This window comes from Hylobates moloch, unplaced genomic scaffold (assembly GCF_009828535.3).
Source record: "Hylobates moloch isolate HMO894 unplaced genomic scaffold, HMol_V3 SCAFFOLD_8, whole genome shotgun sequence".
NCBI lineage: Eukaryota > Metazoa > Chordata > Mammalia > Primates > Hylobatidae > Hylobates > Hylobates moloch.
The window spans coordinates 71,881,324-71,894,997 of record NW_026652283.1 but is presented as its reverse complement, the minus strand read 5'-3'; the positions used below and the strand labels follow the sequence as shown (position 1 = coordinate 71,894,997).

The window sequence follows — 13,674 nt, the reverse complement described above, 5'->3', positions numbered from 1 at the left end:
AAAAAACCAGCTCCTGGATTCATTAATTTTTTGAAGGGTTTTTTGTGTCTCTATTTCCTTCAGTTCTGCTTTGATTTTAGTTATTTCTAGCCTTCTGCTAGCTTTTGAATGTGTTTGCTCTTGCTTTTCTAGTTCTTTTAATTGTGATGTTAGGGTGTCAATTTTGGATCTTTCCTGCTTTCTCTTGTGGGCATTTAGTGCTGTAAATTTCCCTCTATACACTGCTTTGAATGTGTCCCAGAGATTCTGGTATGTTGTGTCTTTGTTCTCGTTGGTTTCAAAGAACATCTTTATTTCTGCCTTCATTTCATTATGTACCCAGTAGTCATTCAGGAGCAGGTTGTTCAGTTTCCATGTAGTTGAGCGGTTTTGAGTGAGTTTCTTAATCCTGAGTTCTAGTTTGATTGCACTGTGGTCTGAGAGACAGTTTGTTATAATTTCTGTTCTTTTACATTTGCTGAGGAGAGCTTTACTTCCAACTATGAGGTCAATTTTGGAATAGGTGTGGTGTGGTGCTGAAAAAAATATATATTCTGTTGATTTGGGGTGGAGAGTTCTGTAGATGTCTATTAGGTCCCCTTGGTGCAGAGCTGAGTTCAATTCCTGGGTATCCTTGTTAACTTTCTGTCTCGTTGATCTGTCTAATGTTGACAGTGGGATGTTAAAATCTCCCATTATTATTACGTGGGAGTCTAAGTCTCTTTGTAGGTCACTCAGGACTTGCTTTATGAATCTGGGTGCTCCTGTATTGGATGCATATATATTTAGGATAGTTAGCTCTTCTTGTTGAATTGATCCCTTTACCATTATGTAATGGCCTTCTTTGTCTCTTTTGATCTTTGTTGATTTAAAGTCTATTTTATCAGAGACTAGGATTGCAACCCCTGCCTTTTTTTGTTTTCCATTTGCTTGATAGATCTTCCTCCATCCCTTTATTTTGAGTCTATGTGTGTCTCTGCATGTGAGATGGGTTTCCTGAATACAGCACACTGATGGGTCTTGACTCCTTATCCAGTTTGCCAGTCTGTCTTTTAATTGGAGCATTTAGCCCATTTACATTTAAAGTTAATATTGTTATGTGTGAATTTGATCCTGTCATTATGATGTTAGCTGGTTATTTTGCTCGTTAGTTGATGCAGTTTCTTCCTAGCCTTGATGGTCTTTACAATTTGGCATGTTTTTGCAGTGGCTGGTACCAGTTGTTCCTTTCCATGTTTAGTGCTTCCTTCAGGAGCTCTTTTAGGGCAGGCCTGGTGGTGACAAAATCACTCAGCATGAAGTATTTTATTTCTCCTTCACTTATGAAGCTTAGTTTGGCTGGATATGAAATTCTGGGTTGAAAATTCTTCTTTAAGAATGTTGAATATTGGCCCCCACTCTCTTCTGGCTTGTAGAGTTTCTGCCGATAGATCAGCTGTTAGTCTGATGGGCTTCCCTTTGTGGGTAACCCAACCTTTCTCTTTGGCCGCCCTTAACATTTTTTCCTTCATTTCAACTTTGGTGAATCTGACAGTTGTGTGTCTTGGAGTTGCTCTTCTCGAGCAGTATCTTTGTGGTGTTCTCTGTATTTCCTGAATCTGAATGTTGACCTGCCTTGCTAGATTGGGGAAGTTCTCCTGGATAATATCTTGCAGAGTGTTTTCCAACTTGGTTCCATTCTCCCTGTCACTTTCAGGTACACCAATCAGATGTAGGTTTGGTCTTTTCACATAGTCCCATATTTCTTGGAGGCTTCGTTCATTTCTTTTTATTCTTTTTTCTCTAAACTTCCCTTCTCGCTTCATTTCATTCATTTCATCTTCCATCACTGATACCCTCTCTTCCAGTTGATCGCATCAGCTACTGAGGCTTCTGCAGTCTTCATGTAGTTCTCGAAACTTGGCTTTCAACTCCATCAGCTCCTTTAAGCACTTCTGTGCATTGGTTATTTTAGTTAAACATTTGTCTAATTTTTTTTTTCAAAGTTTTTAACTTCTTTGCCATTGGTTTGAGTTTCCTCCCATAGCTCGGAGTAGTTGGATCGTCTGAAGTCTTCTTCTCTCAACTCGTCAAAGTCATTCTCCGTCCAGCTTTGTTCTGTTGCTGGTGAGGAACTGCGTTCCTTTGGAGGAGGAGAGGTGCTCTGCTTTTTAGAGTTTCCAGTTTTTCTGCTCTGTTTTCTCCCCATCTTTGTAGTTTTTTCTACTTTTGGTCTTTGATGATGGTGATGTACAGATGGGTTTTTGGTGTGGATGTCCTTTCTGTTTGTTAGTTTTCCTTCTACCAGACAGGACCCTCAGCTGCAGGTCTGTTGGAGTTTGCTAGAGGTCCACTCCAGACCCTGTTTGCCTGGGTGTCAGCAGCAATGGCTGCAGAACAGTGGATTTTCGTGAGACCACAAATTCAGCTGTCTGATAGTTCCTCTGGAAGTTTTGTCTCAGAGGAGTACTTGGCCGAGTGAGGTGTCAGTCTGTCCCTACTGGGGGGTGCCTCCCAGTTAGGCTGCTCGGGGGTCAGGGTCCCACTTTAGGAGGCAGTCTGCCTGTTCTCAGATCTCCAGCTGCCTGCTGGGAGAACCACTACTCTCTTCAAAGCTGTCAGACAGGGACATTTAAGTCTGCAGAGGTTACTGCTGACTTTTTGTTTGTCTGTGCCCTGCTCCCAGAGGTGGAGCCTACAGAGGCAGGCAGGCCTCATTGAGCTGTGGTGGGCTCCACCCAGTTCAAGCTTCCTGGGGGCTTTGTTTACTTAAGCAAGCCTGGGCAATGGCAGGCGCCCCTCCCCCAGCCTCGCTGCCACCTTGCTGTTTGATCTCAGACTGCTGTGCTAGCAATCAGCGAGACTTCGTGGGTGTAGGACCCTCCAAGCCAGGTGTGTGACACAGTCTCCTGGTGTGCCGTTTTCCAAGCCCATTAGAAAAGCGCAGTATTAGGGTGGGAGTGACCCGATTTTCCAAGTGCCATCTGTCACCCCTTTCTTTGACTAGGAAAGGGAACTCCCTGACCCCTTGCGCTTCCTGAGTGAGGCAATGCCTTTTCCTGTTTCGGCTGGTGCACGGTGCGCTGCACCGACTGTCCTGCACCCACTGTTTGGCACTCCCTAGTGGGATGAACCCGATACCTCAGATGGAAATGCAGAAATCACCTGTCTTCTGCGTCGCTCACGCTGGGAGCTGTAGACTGGAGCTGTTCCTATTCGGCCATCTTGGCTCCACACCGGAATGTGTTTTCTAGGATTTTACTGAGGAATACTTGTCGAATATTATCGAATACCTTTTAAGCATCAAAGGCCATGAAGATAATAGTCTCCTCCTGTGTTACCTTGTACTCTTTGGTTTCTTGGAAATATATTTTAATACACTCTACATGTTGCTCAGCTTACATGCTGAGTAGGTGTTAAGGATGAATGAAGATGCAATTGTCACTTGTCACTCTCACCAGTGAGACTGAGAGCATCTCTTTCTCCCATATCCTTTCCAGGTCATTTTAATTTTTTTTATGATTAAAAAAAGTTTAAATTTGCATTTGGCTACCATTTACATTTCCTTTTCAGTGAAATGGCTGTTGCTGCCCTTTGTCTATTTTTCGCAAATATTTTCTACCAATATGTATCTTTTAACTTTATTTATGGTCTAGTTTTTATTGTTAAATAGTTTACTTATTATTTGTTCAAATCTATTTCTTCTTCCTTTGTGGCTTCTGGGTGTTCTGACTTAAGAGGGTCTGCAACACCCTGAGAGTAAACAAGTATTCTCTTAAATTTTGTTTTATATTATAATCTTATAGATTATTTTGAAGATGGTATGAAGTAGAGATTATGTCTATTGCATGATCTTGCATGCCATCTTTTCTGTCTGAATTGAATTGCTGCTTCTATGTTGTTTCTTTATTCTAACAAAATGAGACAGATTCACTGAATATTAAAAGACTTTGGGAAAATGCGAATGTTATCTTTATGTATCTCAATCATTATCAATTCACCTACTAAATTAAAGAAAATAGCACTGTTGGCTGGGCGGGGTGGTTCACGCCTGTAATCCCAGCACTTTGGGAGGCTGAGGTGGGTGGACCATATGAGGTCAGGAGTTCTAGAGCAGCCCAGCCAATATGGTGAAACCCTCTCTCTACCAAAAATACAAAAACTTAGCAAGGCGCGGTGGCACACATCTGTGGTTGTAGCTACTTGGCCGGAGGCTAAGGGAGGAGAATTGCTTGAACCGGGGAGGCAGAGGTTGCAGTGAGCTGAGATTGCGTCACTGCACTCCAGCTTGGGCAACAGAGTGAGACTCTGTCTAAAAAAAAAAAAACAAAAAAAACAAAAAATAGCACTGCTCCATTCATGCATCTTTCTTTTACAACATTTGGAACAAAGGCAGTATTACAAAATAGAAAATAGAAAAGAATACAAATAAAATTATTTTGCTTTTGATATTCTTTTAAGACCAAATAAGAGAGATTATGGAGAAAGGATATTGGCATTTTAACTGCAACCTTATACGGATACTGAATGTTTGTATGACTACGAACCAAGTTTTATGTGTGTGTGCATGTCTCTGTGTGTGTGTGTGTGTGTGTGTGTGTGTAGTTTGTAGGAAGAAATGTAGAAACAGATCAATGATTCATATCTTTAATATAACAGGATGGCAAAGACTTACTCTGCATTTTGAGTTATTTTTCCTTTGGTACAGATGGATCATGCTGATAGTCACTTATTACTTAATATATAGATACAGTTTCTAATATACCTTTCCTTTGAAGTTACCTTGAAGTGTTTTTCTGTTTATATATGGGTCTCCTCCTTTTCTGTGCAATTTGCTGCTTAAGGATTGTGCTCATTAATTTTTGTTTTTATTATGCTACAGGAGGAGTTGGATTTGTCTTCTGGTTCTCAGATGTCTCCCCTTTCCTTATATGGTGAAAGCTCTAATAGTCCCTCTTCAGCAGAGCCACTGAAGGAAGATAAGCCTGTCACTGGTCCTAGGAACAAGACTGGTATTACTCTATCTCCTAACTTCTGTTATTTCTATTTCAGATTGAGCTTAGGTTCCATTTCTTAAAAGAAAATGCTGGATTAAATTTATGCTTATTAGGCTGGCTTGCTGTTTTTTAATTGGTGGACCTATATTGTTTGTTGTGAGTGATTACCGTGGAGAGGAAAGGGGAGAAATAATCTTTGGTTGTCTCTGTCTTTACAGGTGAAAGATACTTTTTTTTTCTTCTTTTTTTTTTTATTATTATACTTTAGGTTTTAGGGTACATGTGCACAATGTGCAGATTTGTTACATATGTATCCATGTGCCAGGTTGGTTTGCTGCACCCATTAACTCGTCATTTAGCATTAGGTATATCTAGACTCAGACCCCACCATCTTCAGGAGAGATTGCAAAGTTTCAGTTAAAGATAACTGAATGGAGGGCCATTCAGCTATGACATTTGTTATCTCATTAATCTCTGGGTGTTATTCCGTGATTTCAGCTATTCTCCTTTACCAGTTAGTGTGTCCCATTCCCAAAACTGCAGCTTGGTTAGAAAAGGAGGTAACAGTTTAAGTACTTTTCTTCAGTTCATTTAGGTATATGTACTGTAGCTATGCTTAAACTCCAGTTAAAGATTGTTACTCGAAGTTAAGATAATGTGTAGAGAAAGGTGTGTGATAGAATCTGTTTTTTAGGGCTTGCTTAATTGCTTTCACATTGACTTGTGGTTTGTCTGGTTTTTCTCCAGAAAATGGACTGACTCCAAAGAAAAAAATTCAGGTGAATTCAAAACCTTCAATTCAGCCCAAGCCTTTATTGCTTCCAGCAGCACCCAAGACTCAAACAAACTCCAGTGTTCCAGCAAAAACCATCATTATTCAGACAGTACCAACACTTATGCCACTGGCAAAGCAGCAACCAATTATCAGTTTACAACCTGCACCCACCAAAGGTACCTGAGCAGAATTTAAGGCTGTGTAAATTTATTTGGAGGGCAGTAAGGGTTGTGTCATATGATTTGTTTTAATTCAGGTTATAATTTCTGAGCACGTACTGTTTGTCAGGAATGTCTTTGGTTATGAGGACGTTGCAGAGATGACTAATGTGTGGTTCCTGTCATAACAAGGGATATAGCTCTCCAGACCAGTTACATCTGATGGTTATTTTGAAAATCTGGGACACTTTCTTGGTGCCATTTTATTCTGGTGGATAAAATACAGAAACACAAATTTTAAGCTAGTTGAAGGCAGAGTTCAGGTCAGCCAGATTTTTGTGGCTGTGAACTTTTTTTGTTTTTAAGGAATATTTAAAATAATAGGGTCCATTTCGGGTGTGTTATAGCAATAGAATCAAGCCCTTAATCTCTGAGGAGGCTGCATGGTTTAGTAAACAGTATATTGACCTGGTCGTGAGGAGACCTGAACTCTGCTTTCAACTAGCTAAGAATTTGTGTGTTTCGTATTTTATCCACCAGATGGCCTCATACACTTGTGATTCTGTGAGAGGTTTAGGTCATTACTGAAAGAAGTTCAAGTCTGAGGATTTGGTACTATTCAGATATGGGAGTCATTTCCGTATGGAGATCTCTTAGGTAGATTAGTCATCATTGTACTCATACTGGTATCTGTATACATTGGGTACAAGAAAACTTTTGCAGCATTCTTCTCTCTGGATTTAGTTTGTTGGCACCAGATATGACTAGGCGATAATGGGGTATGGGTTGTAAATAAACACCAATGTTACATTTGTACTGTATCTCCAATTGTGAATAGTTAGCTCATTTTTTGGAGCATAGTTTTAATGAGGATAAATTTGATAAATTTAATTTCCAGATACTCTTTTAGCTTAGTTCTATTACATGGTCATAGACAATATGACATTGATAAAAAGAAGACCTAGATGAGAGAATGGATGGATCAGTGAAAATTCATCCATCAGTCCCACCAAAAATAAACAGACAAACAAACAAACAAAAACCAGTTTGAAATGCCTGTCCTCTCAGTACAAAGTCAGAACTGCTGCCTTTTCCATCTGAAAAGTAGCAATGCTATAGAATAGGTATTCTTGTGATTTATAAATGTGTATTAAGCGTTCATGAACTCCTTGAAATAAAATGCAGGATTTAATGTATGTTCATATGTGGATTATTCTAGGGATAGTCTCCAAAATTTTCATTGGGATCTCATAAGGATCTGTGCCTTCCCAAAGGCTAAGAATTTAAACTAATGAAGAACCTCATTGTAGTTCCCATAAGCTATTAAAATACGTCTATACAAAAAGTCTGACATTAATATGACTGGTGTATAAAGCAGGGGTATTCCTAAGAATTTGCCCTTAGCAGATCATTGACTATGTTTGAGTGATGGAAGATCTTACCTATAATAAGAAGACAAACTATTCTTTTCTGAGCAGTTCATCAGTTCCAGAAACCTGAATTACACATTATTTGAAACTTCAATACTTTGCTGTCATCTGAAGACTATACTTATTTTTTTGTGAGCATGTGCTAATATGAGGAACTGCACCTTGTCTGTTTTTTTTCTTTTATTTGAGACAGAGTCTCACTGTGTTGCCGGGCTGGAGTGCAGTGGTGTGATCTCGGCTCACTGCAACTTCTGCCTCCTGGTTCATTCTCCGGCCTGAGCCTCCAGAGTAGCTGGGACTACAGGCACGTGCCGCCATGCCCAGCTAATTTTTATATTTTTAGTAGAGACAGGGTTTCACCATGTTGGCCAGGATGGTCTTGGTCTCTGGACCTCGTGATCGCCTGCCTCAGCCTCCCAAAGTGCTGGGATTACAGGTGTGAGCCACCTGGCCTGGCGCCTTGTCTATTTTTATAGTACAATCTAAATAGGTGGTATTATTATAATAACATACAGATTTAAAGTATGTTTTTCATTTATTTGAGAATGGGGAGGAAGAAGGGAAGTATAGGCAAGACGTTATACAGTTAATCATGTTAATACTAGTAGTAAATATTTTACCATTGAAAAAGAAGAGGTAATTTCCACAGGTTTAAGACTGAGATTCTCTAGCTTGGAATGTAAAACTCTTCACAATTTGGCTCTAGTTTAGTTTTTAGGTTGTTTTTTGTTGTTGTTTGTTTGTTTTTAATAGAGACAGGATCTCACTATATTGCTCAGTCTGGTCTCGAACTCTTGGGCTCAAGGGATCTACCCACCTTGATCTCCCAAAGCTCTGGGATTAGGGCATGAGTCACCATGCCTGGCCTTCTAGTTTAGTTTTCAAACTTTATAATATTACTCTTTTCTATAAATCCCTTATTCTAGCTCAACTAATCTGGCATTGTCCTTTGAATTCTCTTGCTTTTCCTAGTTTTTTGGCTCACCATTTTCTACCAACCAGCAACAACTTATGCCTACTTCTACTTCTCAGTCCTCCATGTCCTTTAAGACTGTTTTGAGTAGTGTAGATGAGAGATAGTGAAAGCCTGGAATATCAATGGAAGTGGAGAACCAGAATGAAGAGTAGAGATGTTAAAAGTGTAGAATCGTAGAGATTGGTAATTGGATTGTGTAGAAGGAGGCTGAAGGATAAAGAGGAAGGTGTCTAGGATGACTTCTGTTTTTCTATCTTGGGGTTTTTTGGGTAGATGATGGCGAAAATTATTGAAATGGGAGACAGAGATAAAATACGTTGCCCAGATCACTCTGCTAATAAGAAGTGGAGCCAGAACTTGAGCCCAGGTGGTCTAGCTTGGAGTCTGTGTAAATAATCACTATAGTGTATTGCCTTAAAAAAAAAAAAAAGACAGATGTATTCCTTGCTCTCAAGAATTCTACACTTTAATTGGGGAATTAAATTCATATAAACAGTTAAATAACAGTCACTGTGATAACTAATAAATTAATAACTCATGAAGTGCCCATCTGGAAGCTATTATTATATAGAAAAGGAGATTAATAATAATAATAATTGCATTTAAGTTCTTACTATGTGCCAGACACTCTTCTAAGTGCTTAAGTGCATTATCTTATTTCAAATAATATTTACACATTATTTGAAACTTCAGTATGTTTCTATGATTTATGGTGATGGGCTGTGATATCTCCATTTTATAGATGAGAATGCTAAGTACAGATTATTTGCCCAAAGTCACACACCTATGCTATTTCAGACAAAGTAGGCATTCAATAAATGTTTGATACATAGTTTAAAATCTTTGAAGAAAGTTTAAAAGAAAGAACTATCAAAATCAGTGAGTTACACATAGTCAAAAAATATATATGACCTTGAATCCAGCCGTGTTCCATTAAGGGGGATTTGCATGTAATGCCAGAGAGGATTTTGAGCATGCTGAAATGGATAAACAGCCTTTGGAATGTCCTTTTTGACTATTTCCACACTAGGAACAGTAGTAACTATGTTCAGCTGCTATTTAAGGCCCCAAACAATTCTTTGCATTGTAGTTTGTGGCCTGGTCAGCATTTACCAAGTCACCATGAGAGTTTTTTGTTCTTTCACTTGAACATATGTCATAGAAATTTAGTTGTTTCCCCTCATTCTGTGTAGAACCTAAACATGCCTAGAATATTTAGAGTATCCCTGATTTAGATGCTAGGTAATTTGAGGATAGTTGGGTACTCTGGGATGAAAAGGCTTGATGTACAATATGGGAAAAAAAGGAAGCAGCAGTGGCCTGGTAGGACTCAAGCCACATTTGGCCTTGCCTTGGTAGTCTTCCGTCTCCTTCTTTGTGTGATGCAGTCCTCTCAGCAAGGAGACAGTGGTAATTACACAATTGGTAGTACAGATTTGGATTATTTTTCTTAATTAGTTTAAGAAATATTACAAAGCCCTCGTACATGTTATCTGCCAGGGCTTTAAACTGTAACTATAGCTAGAAATAGGATTCTTTCTTGTAAGTTGCCTAATTCATTATGTTTACACCTCTTCTGTTCTTTAAAATAGTCCCAAAGTTCCCTGAACAGTGTTTAATTTTGGGGGAGGGGTCTTTTAATCATAATTTTAAACTCAGAGGATGTAGAACATGGCTTCCTATAATACTCTTCTCGAAGTATTGCTTTAAGTCAGTGGTTCTCAGTCTGTATATTGTGGACCCTGGGGTGTGGGTGATGGGGGTAGTAGCCTTATGGCATTTTGCAAAGCAACTGCAAATCCGTACTTGAAGCAAGCATTTTCTGTAGACCAAATAAATAATTTATTTCATAGATCTTTGTACAGCTCTTCAAATTTTTATAGCTATACTTCTGACTAATAAATTCCAAGTTCATTTTAAATCTTCACTAAATTCTTAGCAGCCTTTTTCCATCATGTATTTTCTCAATACACAGAAACTGAAAGGACAACCTTGATGGTTTTGGGTGACCAGGATATTATTTTATATTAAAAGAGAGCTCTTATATTCAGGAGCCTTTGGGGAGAGACTATGGGTTTTCTAGGTGTAGAATTATATCATCTGTGTGAGAGACAGTTTGACTTCCTCTCTTCATATTTGGATGCCTTTTATTTTTTCTTTTGCCTGATTGCTCTGGCTACGACTTGAGCACTTGGGAATTCTTGTTTTTTTTGTTTTTTTTTCACATTATGGTAAATATATATTTCCATAGTGTCAGATTTACTGTAATTTCTTATTGTTATTAAAACCTAACACTTGGTCATATGCTATTTACTTTATGTGTTACTAATTTTTATTTGCACATTTGGCCTAAGCATGTGTATGCCTGCTTCTGAGTAATTTCTGTGTTTTATATGTTTTTACTTCATAAAAGAAGGGAGTCCACCTCAAAACAAATTAGGCATCAAAAGAACATACCTCAAAATAATAAGAACCATCTATAGCAAGTCCACAGCCAACGTCGTAATGAATGGGCAAGAGCTGGAAGTTCATTCCCTTTGAGAACCAGAATAAGACAAGCATGTCCCTCTCACCATTCATATTCAACATAGTGCTGGAAGTTGTAGCCATAGTAGTCAGGCAAGAGAAAGAAATAAAAGGCATCCAAATAGGAAGAGAGGAAGTCAAATTACCTCTCTTCACAGACAATATGATTCTATACCTGGAAAACTCATAGTCTCTGCCCAAGACTCCTAGATCTGATAAACAACTTCAGCAAAGTTTTAGGATACAAAATCAATGCACAAAAGTCAGCAGCATTTCTATACCCCAGTAATATCCAAGCTGAGAGCCAAATCAAGAATGCAGTCTCATTCACGATAGCCAAAAAAAGAATATAAAGTACCTGGGAATACAGCAAGCTGGGGAGGTGAAAGATCTCTACAATGAGTTACAAAACACTGCTGAAAGAAATCAGAGATAACACAAACAAATGGAAAAACATTCCATGCTCATGGATAGGAAGAATCGATAGTGTTAAAATGGCCATACTGCTCAAAGCAATTTACAGATTTAATGCTATTTCTATCAAACTATCAGTGACATTTTTCACACAATTAGAAAAAACTATTCTAAAGTTCACATGAAACTGAAAAAGAGCCTAAATAGCCAAAGCAGTCCTAAGCAAAAAGAACAAAGCCAGAGGCATCACGCTACCTGATTTCAAACTGTACTACAAGGCTACAGTAACCAAAACAGCATGATACTGGTATAAAAACAGACACATAGACCGACGGATTAGGTTAGAGAACCCAGAAAAAAGCTGCACTTCTGCAACCATCTGGTCTTTAACAAAAACAAACAATGGGGAAAGGACTGCCTATTCAGTAAATGGTGGTAGGATAACTGGCTAGCCATATGCAGAAGATTGAAACTGGATCCTTTCCTTTCAGTGTATACAAAACCCAACACAAGACGGATGAAAGACTTAAATGTACAGGCTCAAATTATAAAAACCCTAGAAGAAAACCTAGGAAATATGGTTCTGGACATAGGCCTTGTCAAAGATTTCATGATGAAGACTCCAAAAGCAATCGCAACAAAAACAAAAATTGACAAATGGGATCTAATTAAAGAGGCCGGGCATGGTGGCTCACGCCTGTAATCCCAGCACTTTGGGAGGCTGAAGAGTGGATCACTTGAGATCAGGAGTTCAAGACCAGCCTGGCCAATATGGTGAAACCCCATCTCTACTAAAAATACATAAATTAGCCAGGCATGGTGGTGCATGCTTGTAATCCCAGTTACTTGGGAGGCTGAGGCAGGAGAATTGCTTGAACCCAGGAGGCGGCAGGTGCAGTGAGCTGAGATTTCGCCACTGCACTCCAGCCTGGGCAACAGAGCTCAAAAATCAATAAATAAAAATCAACTAAAGAGCTTCTGTACAGCAAAAGAAACTATCAATAGAGTAATAGGACAACCTACAAAATGGGAGAGATTATTTGCAAACAGTATATCCAACAAAGGTCTAATCTCCAGAATCTACAAGAAACTAAATTAACAAGCAAAAAACAACCCCATTAAGAAGTGGGCAAAGGACATAAACAGACACTTTCTAAAGAAGACACAGACATGGCCAATAAGCATATGAAAAAATGCTCAACATTAGAGAAATGTAAATCAATCATTAGAGAAATGTAAATCAAAACCACAGTGAGATACCATCTCACATCAGTCAGAATGGCTACTATCAAAAAGTTGAAAAATATCCGATGCTGGCCAGATTGCAGAGAAAAGTGAATGCATATACATTGCTGATGGGAATGTATATTGGTTCAGCCACTGAACGCAGTTTGTAGATTTCTCAAATAACTTAAAGTAGAACTACCATTTGACCCCTCAGTCCCATTACTGGGTATATACCCAAGGGAATATAAAGACACACACACACACACACACACACACACACACACACACACACACACACGTTCATCACAGAACTATTCACAATAGCAAAGACATGGAATCAACCTAGATGCCCATCAGCAGTGAACTGGATAAAGAAAATGTGGTACATATGCACCATTCAATACTACACAGCCATAAGAAAGAATGAAATCATGTTCTTCGCAGCAACATGGATGGAGCTGAAGGCCATTATCCTAAGATAATTAATGCAGGAACAGAAAACCAAATACTGCGTGTTCTCTCTTATAAGTGGGAGTTATACATTAAGTACACATAGACATAAAAAGGGAACAATAGACAACGGGCCACTTTTGAGGGTGGAGGTTGCAAGGAGGGTGAGGATCGAAAAATTACCTGTTGGGTACTGTGCTCATTACCTGAGTGATGAAATAATCTGTATGCCAAACACCTGTGACATGCAATTTATCAATGTAACAAATCTGCATGTGTACCCCCTGAACCTAAAATAAAAGTTGGAGGAAAGAAAAACTGAGTCCAAGGGAAAATGAGAAGGTAAAAATATTTAATGATCATTTATGCCCAAGTATTAATAAATTGTATCTACTCCAAATCCATGAAATTATTTTTAGATCTTCTTATCTGGGATAAAATGCTGTTTATTGAATTCTGCTACTTTCAGTGTGTTTTTTGAGGCCATCTGAAAGAAGGGCTTTGCTTTTATAAGTTATCTTTTTAGCCAAGACAGATATTCTTGACAAACAGGTGTTCTGCAGCTTTATTTTGATTTTTAGTTTTCCCCGATCCTTTGAAATACTGAGCTGAGTTTTACATGGGTCAACCTGTCTGGAAGCATAATGCTTTTTTTCTTAAACAAATTATAAATTTACATGAGATTTTAGTTGCCAGTTATTTTAGTACCTTCATTTTGTTAGATAGGCTCAAGCAGCTGTGGATGTTAGGCAAGGCTTTCAAC

The 13,674-nt window shown here is 38.7% G+C and overlaps 1 protein-coding gene across 3 annotated transcripts in view; it reads left to right on the top strand.

Annotated features, from left to right (window-relative positions):
• Positions 1 to 13,674, top strand: part of ATF6 (activating transcription factor 6) — a 226,788-nt gene that overhangs the window by 28,833 nt on the left and 184,281 nt on the right. For all 3 annotated transcript variants that reach the window (XM_032161151.2, XM_032161153.2, XM_058442280.1), the window contains exons 5-6: positions 4,841 to 4,970; positions 5,703 to 5,906. In XM_032161151.2, coding sequence (XP_032017042.1) covers positions 4,841 to 4,970; positions 5,703 to 5,906 — 334 coding nt within the window. The remainder of the gene's footprint in view (positions 1 to 4,840; positions 4,971 to 5,702; positions 5,907 to 13,674) is intronic.